The sequence below is a fragment of the Oncorhynchus masou genome, chromosome 17 (genome assembly GCF_036934945.1).
Source record: "Oncorhynchus masou masou isolate Uvic2021 chromosome 17, UVic_Omas_1.1, whole genome shotgun sequence".
NCBI lineage: Eukaryota > Metazoa > Chordata > Actinopteri > Salmoniformes > Salmonidae > Oncorhynchus > Oncorhynchus masou.
Genome location: NC_088228.1, coordinates 13605797 through 13625610, shown reverse-complemented (window position 1 = coordinate 13625610; position 19814 = coordinate 13605797). Strand labels below are relative to the sequence as shown.

Below are 19814 nucleotides of genomic sequence, written 5' to 3'. Positions count from 1 at the left end.
TATTCTATTTTTTTGTGACTTTAATATTCACATGGAAAAGTCCACTGACCCACTCCAAAAGGCTTTCGGAGCCATCATCGACTCAGTGGGTTTTGTCCAACATGTCTCTGGACCTACTCACTGTCACAGTCACTCTGGACCTAATTTAGTCCCGTGGAATAAATGTTGTGGATCTTAATGTTTTCCCTCATAATCCTGGACTATCGGACCACCAGTTTATTACGTTTGCAATCGCAACAAATAATCTGCTCAGACAACCCAAATGCCCTTCCAGACTCCCTCTGCCTACCCAAGGATGTAGGCAGAGGACAAAAATCAGTTAACCACCTAACTGAGGAACTCAATTTAACCTTGCGCAATACCCTAGATGCAGTCGCACCCCTAAAAACTAAAAACATTTGTCATAAGACACTAGCCCCCTGGTATACAGAAAATACCCAAGCTCTGAAGCAAGCTTCCAGAAAATTGGAATGGAAATGGCACCACACCAAACTGGAAGTCTTCCGACGAGCTTGGAAAGTTAGTACCGTGCATTATCGAAGAGCCCTCACTGCTGCTTAATCATCCTATTTTTCCAACTTAATTGGGGAAAATAAGAACAATCCAAAATGTATTTTTGATACTGTCGCAAAGCTAACTATAAAAGCAGCATTCCTCAAGAGGATGGCTTTCACTTCAGCAGTGATAAATTCATGAACTTCTTTGAGGAAAAGATCATGATCATTAAAGCAAATTACAGACTCTTCTTTAAATCTGTGTATTCCTCCTAAGCTCAGTTGTCCTGAGTCTGTACAACTCTGCCAGGACCTAAGATCAAGGGAGACAAGTGTTTAAGTACTATATCGACACAATGATGAAAATCATCATGGCCTCAACCTTCAAGCTGCATACTGGACCCTATTCCAACTAAACTACTGAAAGAGCTGCTTCCTGTGCTTGGCCCTTATGTTGAACATAATAAATGACTCTCCACCGGATGTGTACCAAACTCACTAAAAGTGGCAGTAATAAAGCCTCTCTTGAAAAAGCCCAACCTTGACCCAGAAAATATAAAAACTATCGGGCCTATATCGAATCTCCCATTCCTCTCAAAAATGTTAGAAAAAACTGTTGTGCAGCAACTCACTGCCTTCCTGAAGACAATGTATATGAAATGTTTCAGTCTGGTTTTAGACCCCATCATAGCACTGAGACTGCACTTGTGAAGATGGTAAATTACCTTTTCATGGCGTCAGATCAAGGCTCTGCATCGGTCACGGTGCTCTTAGACCTTAGTGCTGCTTTTGATACCATTGATCACCACATTCTTTTGGAGCGATTGGAAACCCAAATTGGTCTACACAGACAAGTTCGGGCCTGGTTTAGATCTTATCTGTCGGAAAGATATCAGTTTGTCTCTGTGGACCGTTGTCCTCTGACAAATCAACTGTAAATTTCGGTGTTCCTCAAGGTTCCGTTTTAGGACCACTATTGTTTTCACTATATATTTTACCTCTTGGGGGATGTCATTCGAAAACATCATGTTAACTGTCACTGCTATGCGGATGACACACAGCTGTACATTTTGATGAAACATGGTGAAGCCCTAAAATTGCCCTCCCTGGAAGGCTGTGTTTCAGACATAAGGAAGTAGATGGCTGCAAATGTTCTACTTTTAATCTCAGACAAAACAGAGCTGCTTGTTCTAGGTCCCAAGAAACAAAGAGATCTTCTGTTGAATCTGACAATTAATCTTGATGGTTGTGTACAGTCGTCTCAAATAAAACTGTGAATGACCTCTGCGTTACTCTGGACCCTGATCTCTCTTTTTACGAACATATCAAGACTGTTCTAAGGACGGCTTTTTTCCATCTTTGTAACATTGCAAAAAATCAAAACTTTTCTGTCCAAAAATGATGCAGAAAAATGTATCCATGCTTTTGTCACTTCTAGGTTAGACTACTGCAATGCTCTACTTTCTGGCTACCCGGATAAAGCACTAAATAAACTTCAGTTAGTGCTAAACACTGCTGCTCGAATCCTGACGAGAACCAAAATATTTGATCATATTACTCCAGTGCTAGCCTCCCTACACTGGCTTCCTGTTAAGGCAAGGGCTGATTTCAAGGTTTTACTGCTAACCGACAAAGGGCTTGCTCCTACCGATCTTTCCGATTTGGTCCTGCCGTACATACGCTCCGGTCACAAGACGCAGGCCTCCTAATTGTCCCTAGAATTTCTAAGCAAACAGCTGGAGGCAGGGCTTTTGTGTCGGGGGGCTAGGGTCAGTCTGTTATATCTGGAGTATTTCGCCAGTCTTATCCGGTGTCCTGTGTGAATTTAAGTATAGTCTCTTTTTCTTTCTCTCTGAGGATCTGAGCCCTGAGATCATGCCTCAGGAATACCTGGCATGATGACTCCTTGCTGTCCCCAGTCCACCTGGCCGTGCTGCTGCTCCAGTTTCAACTGTTCTGCCTGCGGCTATGGAACCCTGACCTGTCCACCGGACATGCTACCTGTCCCAGACCTGCTGTTTTCAACTCTCTAGAGACAGCAGGAGCGGTAGAGCTACTCTCAATGATCGGCTATGAAAAGCCAACTGACATTTACTCCTGAGGTGCTGACCTGTTGCACCCTCGACAACTACTGTGATTATTATTATTCGACCATGCTGGTCATTTATGAACATTTGAACATCTTGGCCATGTTCTGTTATAATCTCCACCCGACACAGCCAGAAGAGGACTGGCCACCCCTCATAGCCTGGTTCCTCTAGGTTTCTTCCTAGGTTTTGGCCTTTTCTAGGGAGTTTTTCCTAGCCACTGTGCTTCTACACCTGCATTGCTTGATTTTGGGGGTTTTAGGCTAGGTTTCTGTACAGCACTTTGAGATCAGCGGATGTAAGAAGGGCTATATAAATGTTGTTCAAATGATCAAAGCTTGATGATTAGTTAATTATTTTAAATAATCCATGTAGAGCTAGGGTAAAAACCAAAACATGCACCCCTTGGGGTCCCCAGGACCAAGTTTAGGAAACCCTGAATTACAGTGAAGGCCGCTACTTCACATATATCTTCTGTTACAAACAAATGTGTGATTGAACATAGGATCACAAATTATGGACAGCATTTTAAACAGTAACAATGTTGACGGACATCTTATTTATTGGAGATTGTCAGCTTGCATCAAGGTTTGCTGTGGTGTTCTACTCAGCCAATATTCTTGTCAGACCATTCGTGTCACACGTGAACCTGATTGCCAGGGTCTTTCTCAATATTTGAGTCCAAAGGGGTGACTAGACTAGAATAGAATTTACAGGCTTGGCAGCAAGGCCTACATAGTGCTTAACTCGACCGCTGGAGTCTCATTAATTGTCATAGAATGCTATGAAGGATTTCTTTGAATGCCTATGAATTTCCTTGTTTTGTCTCAATCTCTTGACTACTTTTTTAAATTTCACTAAAGCACTTATAAATGCATGAAGTGGCAGTTTATTATTGAAGTGAAAGGACGCTTCATGGGCATCTCCTTCCTCATTGGAGAGAAGGATGCAAGTTCCTCCTCTGGTGGTGGTGTAGACACTATGAACAAGAGGAAGTGGTGTTTAAAAAAACATTATAGCAAAAACCGATCATACACAGAACTACCTGTGTTTTACGTCTCACTCTGGATGATCAAAAGGGCATGCGGAGGATCCTTGGTGGTCTCACCCGGAATTGCCTAAAATCCACTTACAGTTTTGTTGATAAAGATCTTCGGAAGCTTCGTAATGGAAACAAATAGATAAAGGAGAGTTTTGGAATGACAGTTTTGAAAGAGTTGAAAGGACTGGTTGACAAATTAAAACATTCTTGGCTCTCTCCTCCCTCATTGAGTAGGAGGGAAGATCCTCTGAGTTGCCAAACATGGGGGGGGGTATATAATATATATATATATATATAAAATATATGTATATCACCTAATAGCACCATCTAGTGGTCAGAACCTGGTAACAGGCTGTAGGATGGGACAACAAGAACTGTTGGAGTGAGATTGACATGGGTGTGGGGAGTCCGTGGATGGCTTTTGAACACGTCTTTGGATTCCTCATGTCTTACTCATTGTTAGAAAAATGTCCAAATTGGATGTCCGGTTGCCTAGCTACCCAGACTCCGTCCTCTGGCCAAATGCTATGCCACGCCCACGGATGTTAGTTTCTTCTCCGCAATGAGTCTGGATCCGAGTACTGCCCTGACAATTTCTAGAACGCAAACACAATCTAACCGTTCTGATTGGTCCCAGAAACCGATTGGTTGTGCCAGAGCCAGAACACACGAGGGTATGCAGCATTTGGAAAATTGTCATTGACTTTAATACTCTGATTGGTTAGAGATGATCCAATCGCTAATTACTTTGTTTTGACGTCACCACAAATGACTTCAGCGATGGCACTCAGACTGAAGTATGTCGCAAACATTGAGCAGCAGAAGAATTCAGTTTGAGTCGTCAGGCAAGATTTTACGTACTATAATTATTGAATATTATAGAACCCTATAAATTAAAATGGCCAATTCGGGTGTAATCAATTAGCTTTATTTCTCAGATCAAATTATATTTTTTACAAAATATCGTTTCCTTCCTCATTGCCATCCCCGTCTCCATCTGCTGAGGGGGTGATCAAAGGAACTCCTTGGCCCTCAACCACTGTCACGTTGGTAGGAAGGATTGGAAGACAGACGCAGGAATGCGTAATAGTTTTTTTATTAAACCCAAATTACAGCGTGACATGTAAAGGCACGGGAACGAAGACCAAACAGACACGTAACAAAAACACAGGGTTGAAACCCAAACAAAAAGAGTGAGGAGTACCTAGAATAAATAACACGCGCACAATGATTAACACAAGGGACGAGACCTGTAATCATCTGCGCAATCCACAAGGGCACGAAACCCCAAAACACACAGCACAGGTACTCACGCGCACATGGGTTTCCATTGGGTGGTCCATTATTGTTACAAAGGGCACACTTATACAAGTACTAATCAGTGGGAATAGGCAGATGTGCATAATGAAAGTTCCGGAGGGATCTGTGACAACCGCTGCCAGCCCATTTTTGCAGATCCCACTATAGCAAGTAATTGGGTTTGTTGGAGAGCCCTGGACAGGGCGGCATTGATCTGCTGCACTACCGCCTTTACAATGGCTCTAGCTTGCCTGTCAGAGGCACTCTGGAATAGCTGTTGCTCTAGCTGGTTAGCCGCCAAGTAGATGTCCTGTAGCACTTCAATCACTCTATCCTGGACATCTGTGTATAGATCACATCCTGAGTGATACCAAAAAGCTCCTCCGGAGAGTCAATCAGGATTCGGAGGCTCACTTATTTGCCCGAGCTGTATGCAAACTGATCATGTGCCTCAGTGGAGACAAGGAATATGCAAAAGACTATGAAGAACATTGTTGGGAACATACAAATAGTTTCATTCCAAAAAGCCATATTAATCAGTATTAAAATACAGTCACAAAACTGGGGTGGTAAAATCTCCTCTTACAATTTGCACCAATTTTCTTAATTTCAGGCTTTTATTTACTTTGTACAAGCTTTCAGTCGTCACTGTATATTTGACAGTTTAGTGTGACATTTATGTTGACAGCAGGTTTTTTGCCATCTGTTTTACGCGCAAATGGTATATGGGAAACGGGCGCGAGAGAAAAGGGAAAATAACTTAGTTGTTCAAGCGTCCAAGAAACAACGTCAATCTTAGCATCTAGTTGGAAAGAGAACAATGAATTTACTGTGTTTCAATATTGGTCTTGTTTCAGAAATCTTTCTAATTATTTTGAACGTGTACTGAATGGATATTTGTATACTTTCGCCACATTAGCAAGCTGTTAGCATGTAATCAACTATTTGGGTAGAAATTCTCACGCATATGGATGCATTTGATGTATGAATCACGCTAATGTAAAGTTGCGTACACAAGTATTGTTTGTGGACTGTATTGTTCATATTGTACGAGCATTTTGGTTTGTTACTCTCCAGCTCTAATGGTGTGTATGGAAATGGTACCGCATTAAACTCATGAACCATCAGTATGAGAGGTGACCATTCAGCTGGGTATGCTACACTTATAGGGTGTATGTATTTGTTAAACATTGGATATATACCGCTTTGCAACTAAACACGTTTTAAAGCCAAAATCTCATTAAAAATCTGAGAATAATATAGTAATATTTTACACACAAAGGCGATAAAACACATGAGTGTGTGGATAGTGCGTTTTGAAACAAAACTCTGACTATCAGATAAGTGACTGTCATTGATCTGTTTAGGGCCTGTTTTCAAGAATGGAATGAATAACGTAATCAAACAAAATTAACTTACAATCTTGACTGGCGACCGTACACTACTGCAATAAGTCTTTGCGCTTCCATTCCTCTCGGGAATTGGTCTGGTTTCAAGGTGAACTGTTCTCGACATTAGGCCTGTGCACAATTGGCCCAGCGTCGTTAGGGTTTGGCCAGTGTAGGCCGTCATTGTAAATAAGAATTTGTTCTTAACTGACTTGCCGAGTTAAATAAATAAAAACATGTAAAAACAGGGAGCGACAATTCACCTTGTCCTTGTCCAGCACTCTGTCGTTCTCCTGAAGAGTACTGGAGAAGGAAATCCGGTTCAGGGTGAATGAAGCGAAGTCGATATAGAGCACCTTGACCTCCACCTTCTTTTCAGCCCCGTGTTGCGTCAATAGATGTAAGGGATCTACACTAGACAACCACATTTGGTTTATTCAGATAACATATATAAATCTAGGACTTGTTTTCAACTTTCACATTTCAAATTAAAGTAAGAATGAGAAAAGCATAGGCATGTCACAGGATGGGTAAAAAAAAAAATCTTATGGTTTTGAAGGCGGTGGCCGTGCGTACACCACTGCAATATATCTTTGCGCTTCCACTCCTCTCATGAATTAGGCTACGTTCAAAGCGAATTGTTCTCGAGAGACAATCCAAAGTGTCCATGTCCAGCAGTCTGTTCATCTCCTCCTGAAGATTCCTCAAGGAGGCTATCTGGTCCAGCGCTGTCGAGGAGTCAGTCAATGTCTACTGGCACCTTGACCTCCACCTCATCACATGTATCCACCCTCAGGACCCCTTAGTACTGCAGCTCCTCGAGACTCTACCCCGAGTTGTTACCCGTGTTTCCGTAGACAGTTGTGGAAAAAGTACCCAATTGTCATACTTGAGTAAAAGTATAGATACCTTAATAGAAAGTTACCCAAGTAAAAGTAAGTCACCTAGTAACATACTACTTGAGTAAAAGTCTAAAAGTATTTGGTTTAAAATATACTTAAGCATCAAAAGTAAATGTAATTGAGTATTAAAAGTAAAAGTATAAATAAAATCTTTTCTGCTTCAACGTATGAATCTCAACCTAAGAACCTCATAAACAAGTAACAGTATTCCTACAATGTCCAAACATAAAACTGAGATATGAAATATTTGACAATAGTGGTGTCACCTAGCGGCTATATATATATATATATATATATATATATAAAACACACTTTTTGTATACCATCTTGTCTTGCATTGTTTTCTCTTGCCAATAGTGTCTTAAGACAGTGGCTCCTGCCACTTCAGGGTGTTCACATATTAGCCTAATTTGTATAATAATTGGTACCATATGAATAATCATGCTACCCTTGTATGGCGGTAATAGTGATGCGTCACCAGACACGGTGATCACGTGACCATAACGATACAGTCACTGCACAGCTGAGAGAGATGCGAGCAAGTCAGCTGACTGTCATAAATCTGTGAACAATACACCGTTTCTGCAAGAAGACGGGGAGATGGTTACGAACGAATAAATTATCCAGCCAATGCAGCAGATACACGACTTGCCATCATATATTGTATTCCTCCCAAAGCATCGTTTTCTGTCTCAATGTCATTCTCGTCTCTTGCTAGCCAAATAGCTAGCTAAGGCCAGGGGGAGCTGGGTGTCGACGGTACGTTATCCCTTGTTTAGAAACGCTATCTAGATAACTGTTCATCATACAGAGCTTTTCATTGCATTGTATTGATTTATTTAGATAGCTAGCTACGAGATTTCCACTAGTTAACAAGCTAACGTTAACGTAGAGAGGATGTGAAAACATGAATGCTTAACAGTAACGTAGTTAGTTAGCTACAGTAACTAGACAGCCAACCATTTATCCAGTCTGGCTGTGTCTGTTGGTCATTTATTGATTCACTGGAGCCGAGCTTTGTCTATAGTTGCTGACAGTCAGTTGTATCTTTGATGTTGATGACCACCACCACATAAGCTTGTCAAAATGAAGTATGCACCTGGCTATAAAGAATGTCCCCTTTAATTCGAATCCTCTTTATTACATAGTTCCTTGTGTCAAATCCTGTTTTGACATTGTCAGCAAAGCCTTTGCCAAAGGTTTTTGTCATGATAAAAGGATGATCAACAGAATATGGATTCTATTTCTATGGACTGATCAGCTCACATGTCATGAACCATCACAAGTAACTTGTAACAATATTACATTCTTACATTGTCACTCAGTCCAAACATTTGCCCACAGCAGTGGGAGGAGAGGCGTGTCACCCACACCAGGGCGCCATGACTACACCAGGCTGCTGCCACCTGCCTGGCTCCCTGTGTGACTACTCAGGCAGCGCTGCCGACCTGCCCAAGGAGGTAGAGGAGCCAGATGCCGGCCAGGCCCAGTACGTCGCTAAGGTTACGGCCAAAGATGGCCGCCCACTCTCCACTGTTGTCAAGGCTATGGGCTCACAGAGGTAAGGAGGTTCTTATCTTTCTTTGTAAATATGGATGACTGGGAATGTGACCCTTGGCTTCAATCTGATAAATAAACAATTCCCTGAATGGAGATAAACGATGGACAAATAGATCTCATAGCTTATAGGAGAGGGCAACATACTCATTTTCAGATTCAGCAGATCTGATTTAAAAAATGTTGTATTTTGATGAAAATAATGTATTTTTGTTTATAGTGCATTTAATGTGTAATTTGTTTTGAAACGAGTGGTCACCAGGCACAATTTCTTCCCCTATTTGTCTAGTAATGAAGGCATGTGTCGGATCTGCCACGAGGGGGCTGGTGGTGAGATGCTGCTCACCCCTTGCAGTTGCACAGGGACCCTGGGTAAGGTGCACAAGAGCTGCCTGGAGAAGTGGCTGTCCTCCTCCGACACCAGCTACTGTGAGCTCTGCCACACCGAGTTCACCGTCGAACGGCGACCCCAGCCCCTCACACAGGTAAAATGGCAGTGTGTGAATGAGTGACAGGTTGATGGGTAATCCTGTTTAAGTCCTCCATCACCATAGTAATGACAGAATAATTAGCATATTAATAATGAACCTTTCCTTGCATCCTCCCAGTGGTTGCGTGACCCAGGCCCTCACAGTGAGAAGCGCACGCTTCTGTGCGACATGGCCTGCTTCATGCTCATCACGCCACTGGCGGCCATATCTGGCTGGCTGTGTCTGAGGGGAGCCCAGGACCACCTGACCCTCAACAGCCGGCTGGGGGCTGTGGGCCTCATCGCCCTCATCATTGCTCTCTTTACCATCTACGTCCTCTGGACACTGGTAACTAACACACACCCCCTTATCACCATTACCATGGATTACTTTACTCCACCTTTGTTAATTGACAGCATATTTTTGGAGTGTAAATGTGTGCTTTACAATCGCGATTATTACAATTGTGAGACAAATTAGACATTTGTGGCGCATCGTTTGTTTTGTTTTCTTGTCTATGGTATTTTGTGCCTTTCCCATTTTATATTCAGGGGAGACAAGTAATGTGCCAACATCTTTTTTTGTCTGCAACAAGAATTGTTTGTTTGTACTCTGAAAAAAAAGCTTACAATAGTTACACAATCAAATGAAGCGGAACTATTTTGCAGACTAAATACAAATTTGTCATGCAATATGTCTAACTTTGTATGTTGCGTGCCTGCGATATAGCAACGGTATAGTTAATGAATCTGCAGTGCAGAAACCGTCTGAGAGTTTTGTTGACGTCTGTCTCCGTGCACCTCAGGTATCGTTCCGCTATCACTGTCAGTTATACTCGGAGTGGAGGAGGACCAATCAGAAAGTGCGCCTGCTCATGCCTGAAATTAAAGGAGCGCACTCTACCCAACATTGTGTCCCGACCAAGTCGACCAAGAAAATGACTGATGAGACCATCGTATGAGCGCTGTGGTCTCACTTAAAAAAGTGTATTATCTTGAACTTCTGCACTTGTGGACCATTCTGGGGATTATTTCTCAATCTCTATTATTTGAAACACTTGAGCCCAGATATGAACTATAACCAGTGGTTTTGGGACGTGTTGGACTCGTGGAATGAAGTGTCACTGATGTCATCGCTGGATTATGAACACTGGCCTGGAAAATCAGGACACAGCTACTGTAGCAGGATGTAACATGTTAATACAGTATATCTGAAACATACTACCCCCCCCCTTTCACAATGTATTTAGCTGTTTTTGGAAAACTGGCATCCAATAGCCCTATGAATTTACTCTTTCAGAACAATGACCACGTGAACAACCAAGTCAAAATGATGTTTTCTGTTAACTCTTTGCCCTTTGGAAGTTGGTAGAAGTGGGAGAGAGAAGGGAACAAACTGCAATGTTTTGGAGTGGGCTTTGGAGTGTCAGTCAATGTATTCAGGGTATGCTAAATCATTTTATGTTGCACTCCCTTGAGTAAGCTGGGTCATTGTGCAATAAAACATAAGGGACTCTTGGTCTTTGCAGTCGGCACATCTGGAATGCATGTGTGCTGAATCTCTTGAGTTACTGATACAGGAGTATTAGATCGGTAATGATCACTTGATACAGTTGAATGCACCAAACATACCACCATCTAGTGGACATTTAAGGGACTACACTCCTTGCAAGTGGTCCAGAATGTAGGAGCATACAAGTAACATGAGAGATCCACTCAACTACTGTAATATTGTAAAATTTTATTTTATGGCATTAATGTGAGTTGACAAGCTATCAAAAACAAAAGTATATTACACAAAATGAAGAATGTTTGCGCCACAACATTGAGATGACAAAGGGGAAGGGAAGCGTCATCATGGGTTACAGGTTCTGACAGCACTGCAGTTTGTTCCCTTTCTGGTCCGTGGTGGGCGGAACACTTATGTCCACCACATTGTTTCCAGGGGACTCGTCATGGGCGGACCGCTCAGCGATCTGCTTCTGCGATACGATGCGATAGATTTCTGTGGAGAGTAGACTAGACTGTTGTACTGCATCTCAATACTTAAAGAGGATTTTCTAGTTTACTTCATCTTCACTAAGTCAAAGCAATTGGCTTTCCAGACAGTCATTTTGCTGTTATACTGTACCTGTAAGGATATTCTTGAAAGCTTCCTCTACATTTGTTGAATCTAAGGCTGAAGTTTCAATAAAGGATAGAGTGTTCTTCTCTGCAGGTTTAGAGAAAGGGGAAAGTGAGTCACACAATCATTAAAAAACAACTATTTACATTTTAGGGATTTAGCAGACACTGTTTTCCAGAACCAATTAGGGTTAAGTGTCTTGATCAAGGGCACAGACAGGTTTTTCACCCAGTCACCTAGGGGATTCGAACCAGCAACCTTTCAGTTACTGGCCCAACGCTCTTAACTGCTAGGCTACCTGCTGCCACATTTCACATCAAAGCTGCCTCAATACCATTTGCATTACACATTTAGGCTGCTAAATATAGCAATACTGTCCCAATACAATACCCTCCTCCCATTCCCTTGTGATGATCACTGATATAAAAGTTCCAGATAGGTGAAAGCAACTATATGCAGTTGCTCTCATTTTACTGTCCTTCTATCCATCTCTTCAAAATCAGTGTTCCCTTAGGACCACTTAATTAAGACAAGAAGGCTGTTCCAAGATTATGTACCCCTTAGCCTGGTCCTATATTAGTTTGTGCTGTCTTGCCAACTCCTATGGTCATTGTCATGGCAATGACCATAGGAGTTGGCAAGACAGCACAAATAAATCTGGGACCAGGCCATGTTCCCCACGCCAAAAGACCATAGTACCTGCAAAAGCCCGGGCCTCATCCATGGGCACGGCCCTGAGGTGGCGCAGGTCGCTCTTGTTGCCCACCAGCATGATGACGATGTTGTTGTCTGCATGATCCCTCAGTTCCTTCAACCAGCGCTCCACGTTTTCATAGGTCAGGTGCTTGGCGATGTCATACACTAGGAGAGCACCCACTGCCCCTCTGTAATAGCTGTAGGAAAGACTGCTTATCAATCTCAATGCACAAACAGACAATGTATGGGGCTCCAGTGAGGCTCCAAGTCAGACACTCTGATTGGTGATGAGGCTCGTGATCGGCTAGTGCTCGCCAAACCTGATCCTGGAGAGATATATTTATTGTCATGATTCTTGCCCTGGCGGCATTGTGGAGTGATTTCCGAAACAATTGTGGAGTGATTTCCGATAGATGGGTCAGCTGCAAAGTCAAAATTGGCTATATTGTAAAAATTCATGAAAACAAAAATTGTCTTAATTTAGGGTTAGGCATAAGGGTTGTCAGTGAGGTTAGGCATTCGGGCTAGCAGTGTGGTTAAGGTTAGGCATTAGGGTTAGCAGTGAGGTTAGGTACTAGGGTTAGCAGTGTAGTTAAGGTTAGGCATTAGGGTTAGCAATGAGGTTAGGGTCAGGCATTAGGGTTAGCAGTGTGGTTAGGGTCAGGCATTAGGGTTAGCAGTGAGGTTAGGGTTAGCAGTGAGGTTAGGGTTAAGCATTAGGGTTAGCAGTGAGGGTTAGGTTAAGCATTAGGGTTAGCAGTGCGGTTAGGCATTAGGGTTTGCAGTGAGGTTAGGGTTAGGCATTAGGGTTTGCAGTGAGGTTAGGCATTAAGGTTAGCAGTGAGCTTAGGGTTAGGCATTAGGGTTAGCAGTGAGGTTAAGGTTAGGCATTAGGGTTAGCAGTGCGGTTAGGGTTAGGCATTAGGGTTAGCAGTGAGGTTAGGCATTAGGGTTAGCAGTGAGGTTAGGGTTAGGCATTAGGGTTAGCAGTGAGGTTAAGGTTAGGCATTAGGGTTAGCAGTGAGTTTAAGGTTAGGCATTAGGGTTAGCAGTGAGGTTAGGCATTAGGGTTAGCAGTGAGGTTAGGGTTAGGCATTAGGGTTAGCAGTGAGGTTGGGGTTAGCAGTGAGGTTAGGGTTAGGCATTAGGGTAGGCAGTGGGGTTAGCAGTGAGGTTAGGGTTAGATTAGGCATTAGGTTTAGCAGTGAGGTTAGGGTTAGGCATTAGGGTTAGCAGTGAGGTTAAGCATTAGGGTTTGCAGTGAGGTTAGGGTTAGGCATTAAGGTTAACAGTGAGGTTAGGCATTAGGGTTAGCAGTGAGGTTAGGCATTAGGGTTAGCAGTGAGGTTAAGGTTAGGCATTAGGGTTAGCAGTGAGGTTAAGGTTAGGCATTAGGGTTAGCAGTGAGGTTAAGATTAGGCATTAGGGTGAGCAGTGAGGTTAAGATTAGGCATTAGGGTGAGCAGTGAGGTTAAGGTTAGTCATTAGGGTTAGCAGTGAGGTTAAGGTTAGGCATTAGGGTTAGCAGTGAACTTAGGCATTAGGGTTAGCAGTGAACTTAGGCATTAGGGTTAGCAGTGATGTTAGGGTTAGCAGTTAGGGTTAGATTAGGCATTGGGTTTAGCAGTGAGGTTAGGGTTAGGCATTAGGGTTAGCAGTGAGGTTAGGGCTAGGCATTAGGGTTAGCAGTGAGGTTAGGGTTAGGCATTAGGGTTTGCAGTGAGGTTAGGCATTAGGGTTAGCAGTGAGGTTAGGGTTAGGCATTAGGTTTAGCAGTGAGGTTAGGGTTAGATTAGGCATTAGGTTTAGCAGTGAGGTTAGGGTTAGATTAGGCATTATGTTTAGCAGTGAGGTTAGGGTTAGGCATTAGGTTTACAGTGAGGTTAGGGTTAGGCATTAGGGTTAGCAGTGAGATTAGGGTTAGCAGTGAGGTTGGGGTTAGCAGTGAGGTTAGGGTTAGGCATTAGGGTTAGCAGTGGGGTTAGGCATTAGGGTTAGCAGTGAGGTTATGGTTAGGCATTAGGGTTAGCAGTGAGGTTAAGCATTAGGGTTTGCAGTGAGGTTAGGGTTAGGCATTAGGGTTAGCAGTGAGGTTAGGCATTAGGGTTAGCAGTGAGGTTAAGGTTAGGCATTAGGGTTAGCAGTGAGGTTAAGGTTAGGCATTAGGGATAGCAGTGAGGTTTGGCATTACGGTTAGCAGTGAGGTTAGGGTTAGCAGTTAGGTTTAGCAGTGAGGTTAGGGTTAGCAGTGAGGTTAGGGTTAGGCATTAGGGTTAGCAGTGTGGTTAGGCATTAGGGTTAGCAGTGTGGTTAAGGTTCGGTTGGGCATTAGGGTTAGCAGTGAGGTTAGGGTTAGACATTAGGTTTAGCAGTGAGGTTAGGGTTAGGCATTAGGGTTAGCAGTGAGGTTAGGCATTAGGGTTAGCAGTGTGGTTAAGGGTTAGGCATTAGGGTTAGCAGTGTGGTTAAGGGTTAGGCATTAGGGTTAGCAGTGTGGTTAAGGGTTAGGCATTAGGTTTAGCAGTGTGGTTAAGGGTTATGCATTAGGTTTAGCAGTGTGGTTAAGGGTTAGGCATTAGGTTTAGCAGTGTGGTTAAGGGTTAGGCATTAGGGTTAGCAGTGTGGTTAAGGGTTAGGCATTAGGGTTAGCAGTGTGGTTAAGGGTTAGGCATTAGGTTTAGCAGTGTGTTTAAGGGTTAGGCATTAGGTTTAGCAGTGAGGTTAGGGTTAAGTTTCAAATAAGATTGTATGACTTAGTGGCTGTACCAGCTAGTGACCACTCTGCAGAGCTACTTCCAGAACAAGATTCATGACGAAAACGCTAACCTGCTATAGGGTGTGTAGGTTTATGTTCCACACTTCAACCCAGCACTAAAACACCTGATTTTAGTCATCAAGGAAACGAGCAGTTCATTGATTAGTTGAGTCACCAATGTACCTCTCTGGGACTAAGATCTGAGACCACTAGATTATTGTTTTCTGTTATCCTTGTTGACAATCATTTTCTTTTCAAGAGGCAGCCATGAGGAATCCCACCCGACTTACGCGGAGGTGATGGCTCTGTAACGTTCCTGTCCAGCCGTGTCCCATATCTGGGCCTTTATCGTCTTCCCATCCACCTGGATGCTGCGGGTGGCAAACTCCACCCCGATGGTGCTCTTACTCTCAAGGTTGAACTCATTCCGTGTGAACCGAGAGAGCAAGTTACTCTTCCCGACACCAGAGTCCCCAATTAGCACAACTTGATAATGAGACAGAAAGAGATGGAGAGAATGAGAGACAGAAATGATTCAATTCTTACAGCCGAACTGTCAGATGAGCTAGCCTAGTCAACATATGTCATAGATGTACTAGGATCCAGGATCCTGGGTTAGACCTTGGATCAATGCCTGCATTCTTCATCATCATGTGACTTGGCCCTCCCACCTACAACTGTTACATAATGCAGGTTGTCATTTCCAATCACATCCATTGACAATATTTTTTTTTTATTTGACCTTTATTTAACTAGGCAAGTCAGTTAAGAACAAATTCTTATTTTCAATGACAGCCTAGGAACAGTGGATTAACTGCCTTGTTCAGGGACAGAATGACAGATTTTTACCTTGTTCGGGGATTCGGTTACTAGTCCAACGCTCTAACCACTAGGCTCCCTGCCGCCACTTGAATAAGTGGATGGCTGAAATCGACCTATTTGAAGTGGTATATGTCTTTATATACTTCTGTAAATATTTCTCAGAGCTTATGGGTATTTTGTTTAATTGGCTACCCCTTAACCAAGGAGACAAAGTAGTTAGTGTCTAATTGATGCTCAGTTTGAGTGAAATTCTAGCATGTACAAAGTTGGGCCCCTTAAGAGCACTGCTGAGAAACACGGAACTCAATGATACAAATTTACCATTAATAATATTATTATTATTATTTATTTTACTACAATAACAGGCTGACAAACGGCCTATTCTACTGTATTTAGCCGACAGTAAAACATTGAGGTGACAGGAGTAGGCCTGGCAGGGGCTGTCGAGGTGGAGCCCTTTTGTATTCTCACAGTACAGTAAATACAGCTGAACCTTGTCCCTGTGGTATCACTGCTGCTGCAGGAAGCTGATAACAAGCTCCGTCAAACCTAAATCGACCGTTTTGGGCCACTTTTGGCTTTCCTGTTTCAACAGGGTTTCTAAATGATGGTGAGGGAGGACGAGGAGAACCCTTTATCGGCTGATGTCTACTCCACAGAAGATACTCTGTATCACTTCATAAATAGACCTCTATACAGGGTGTCGCTGGCGAGCTCAATGGAAATCAAAGGATGACATTCTAGAATAGCTCAAAGGGGGATTTCTTGATTGAACATAGTAGTCACAGTGTTATATGGTCCTTGGACACGGGTCTACATTGCCAAGTTGTACATTTCCTTTCACTAATTCTATCAAAAATTTACATGAATTCAACATTTGCATAATCAACAGTCCCACATTAAATAAAATATGAAATAATATATATATATATATATATATATATATATATATATATGGGATATGGGACGCCACAAATTCACAATAAAAAAAATCGAACTTCTTATAGCTCTTTTAACCATAAATTGGAAAACAGCATTCTTGTCAGTAACCTATTGATAAACAGTTCCTCTTTTATGGTTTCATCAGTGTTGATAAAGTCAAAGAAGCAACCGCAGATAGGGTGTTGCACCTTACCTAAAAATATAGCTGTGGGCGTTGTTACAGTGTTACAATGACAGCATTTATGTAGCCATAGTAGCAAACGTTCTCCACCAAAGAGACGCATACAATGTTTATTTCTAAAACATTTATCCAGACTATTTGTTATTATTCGTTCACACTGATGTCTGATTTGTCATTGGACAGAACGCAACAATGATAGAATTATTGAAGGTCCTATGAACGGGCGAATGCAGTCATCAAAATTTACCTTTGAACAAGAAATCGTATTCATCGTCTCTGTTCCCCATTCTAGACGAGGCCTCTCCAGCGCTTGTTCCCGAAAATAATGTGCAAAATTGTATGCCTCTGAATTATCGCTATGTACGGGATAATTGTATTTATAAATGTGTGAAACAATGCGCCAATGTTGTCTGTCAAACAAGGCTGACCGCAGGAAGAGAGATCTCAGAACTCTGCACTGGGGAGGAGTCCCTGTTTCCATACCTTCCACACGGTGGCGCTGCTGGCTGTCATACTAATAGGAAACAAACAGCACAACCTATCCCTGCTGAGGGCCATTGAAAGAGTGTTAGATGCTCAGTTTGTTTATCACACAACTCTTCATCCTTGTAGTTCATGTCCTAAATTAGCAGTGGGCCCTTGTGCATATGGTTGATCAATATTTACATCACTCTAAAACAAATCAATATTAATTGCATACTAATAATATTCAGGTATAGTCTCTCTCCTCATCAAGTTGAGAAAGTCAGGTTGAGAAGTGAGGTCTTGAACAGGCGGCTATTATGTCATTCAGTCGACCTTTTTACATTTTATTCATTTAGCAGACGTTCTTATCCAGAGCAACTTACAGTAGTGAGTGGATACATTTTCATACTTCTTGATTATGGTGATATTATTTATCAAAGTGCAGCTGCTACTACTCTTACACCTTTGGACTCAGTTTACCATGGTGTCCTTGGTTTTGTAACAGGGGACAGTTTTGATACTCATCACTGCATCCTGTATCAAAAGGTAGGCTGGACTTCGCTAATGACCTGTAGATCTCTACATTACTCCCTTTTTGTTTACAACGAGCTACTTCATAAATGCCGTTTTATCTAACTTTGCTGTTGAAGTATAGACACTGTAGTTACCTAACCCATTCACAGGATTGGTTAACTTTTGAGGTTCCTAGGGTCTCTGCCGAGCTAGGTAAATCTTATTTTAGTTTTAATGCACCGTATTGCAGGAACAACATTCTAAATACATTTAATCTTGATGTCCTAGTGCCATTTGGGCAATTTAAAGTATTGATTGGGGACTTATTTGTGGAAGACTTGTGGTTTTTCTGGGTGATTTGTCATGTTTTATTTGTGCTTCCTATGACTGTTTTTGTATTTTAATATATACACTACTGTTCAAAAGTTTGGGGTCACTTAGAAATATCATTGTTTTTGAAAGAAAAGCACTTTTTTGTTCATTAAAATAACATCAAATTGATCAGAAAGTGTAGACATTGTTAATGTTGTAAATGACAACTGAAGCTGGAAACGGCAGATTTTTAATGGAATATCTACATAGGCGAACAGAGGCCCATTATCAGCAACCATCACTACTGTGTTCCAATGGCAAGTTGTTAGCTAATCCAAGTTTATCATTTTTAAAAGGCCGATTGATCATTAGAAAGCCTTTTTGTAATTATGTTAACACACCTGGAAACTGTTGTTCTGATTAAAGAAGCAATACAACTGGGCTTCTTTAGACTAGTTGAGTATCTGGAGCATCAGCTTTTGTGGGTTCGATTACAGGATCAAAATGGCCAGAAACAAAGACCTTTCTTCTGAAACTCGTTGTTCTGACAAATGAAGGCTATTCCATGCGAGAAATTGCCAAGAAACGTAAGATCTCGTACACGCTGTGTACTACTCCCTTCACAGAACACCACAAACTGGCTTTAACCAGAATAGAAAGAGGAGTACATTAGTGTCCAGTTTCAGAAACAGATGCCTCACAAGTCTTCAACTGGCAGTTTCATTAAATAGTACCCTCAAAACAGTAGTCTCAATGTCAACAGTGAAGAGGTGACTCTGGGATTCTGGCCTTCTAGGCAGAGTTCCTCTGTACAGTGTCTGTTCTTTTGCAAATCTGAATCTTTTAATCAGCCAGACCAAGATATGGCTTTTTCTTTGCAACTCTGCCTGGAAGGCCAGCATCCCAGAGTCGTGTCTTCACTGTTGACGTTGAGACTTGTGTTTTGCAAGTGCTATTTAATGAAGCTGCCAGTTGAGGACTTGTGAGCTTCATTAAATAGTACCCTCAAAACACCAGTCTCAACTCAACAGTGAAGAGTTGGAAAGAAAAAGCCATGTGATATATTCAATGCCCATAATATGAACATGTATTTACAATTTTTTAGCATAGACGTCAATGCCAAAGATATTTAGATTTTTGAATCAAAGTTCTGTCTCGAAATGGCAGACTGGTCTCATAGTATGACATAACATAGTAAATGTAATTCCGGGACACTGAAATGATGATAAGTTACGTTTGGTATGGTTACATAAAATAGTTACTTCAGTTAAGGCAAAAACTAAAGGAGGGTATAACGCGAACTAGTGGTGCGCAGGTTAGCTGTTTCTTCACCCGCACTTGTTAATAACTCATACGCCATGAACAACCGGCAGACTATATGTGATAAAGTGAAAATCTGAGGCCCGCAACCAACCCTAGCCCGCGAATATATAAAATGCGCTTTAGGCTACAGTCAAATATGACAGAACGATTTTTGACAGAGATATGTTTCTTCTTATAATTTCCGACATTTTGGTAGGCTATTTGTTTGTCAACTTTCTCTTCTGTCATCATACGTTGCCCTAGAAGACTAAATAAACCTTTGCTCAACAGAATAATGTAATAGATCGATAGAATGAATCTTCAGTCTCGTTGACATTGATTACATTTTCTGTCATCTTTACCGGAGCAAAGACGATTAGGGACCGGGGGAAAATACAATAACGCACAAACAAAGGGAAAGATTTTCTGTGCAAAATGTCCAAATTACATCAGTTTGTAACCG

The 19814-nt window shown here is 42.0% G+C and overlaps 2 protein-coding genes across 3 annotated transcripts; one reads left to right on the top strand and one right to left on the bottom strand.

Annotated features, from left to right (window-relative positions):
• The first annotated feature begins 7723 nt into the window (after positions 1 to 7723).
• On the top strand, positions 7724 to 10773 carry LOC135558535 (E3 ubiquitin-protein ligase MARCHF2-like). Of its 2 annotated transcripts, none has more exons than XM_064992405.1 (5): positions 7724 to 7971; positions 8557 to 8773; positions 9059 to 9254; positions 9378 to 9587; positions 10045 to 10773. In XM_064992405.1, exons 2-5 carry the CDS (start codon positions 8595 to 8597, stop codon positions 10198 to 10200), a joined length of 741 nt encoding a protein of 246 aa, XP_064848477.1. In that variant the 5' UTR covers positions 7724 to 7971; positions 8557 to 8594; the 3' UTR covers positions 10201 to 10773. The 2 variants fall into 2 exon arrangements, with proteins under 2 accessions (XP_064848477.1, XP_064848478.1); XM_064992406.1 differs by having other exon boundaries at positions 8538 to 8773.
• Positions 10774 to 10959: 186 nt separating this feature from the next.
• On the bottom strand, positions 10960 to 17254 carry LOC135558536 (ras-related protein Rab-11B-like). The gene is made up of 5 exons (XM_064992407.1): positions 17007 to 17254; positions 15105 to 15300; positions 12063 to 12256; positions 11370 to 11450; positions 10960 to 11243 (listed from the first exon to the last, which is right to left on the bottom strand). Exons 1-5 carry the CDS (start codon positions 17044 to 17046, stop codon positions 11101 to 11103), a joined length of 654 nt encoding a protein of 217 aa, XP_064848479.1. The 5' UTR covers positions 17047 to 17254; the 3' UTR covers positions 10960 to 11100.
• Positions 17255 to 19814: the final 2560 nt, after the last annotated feature.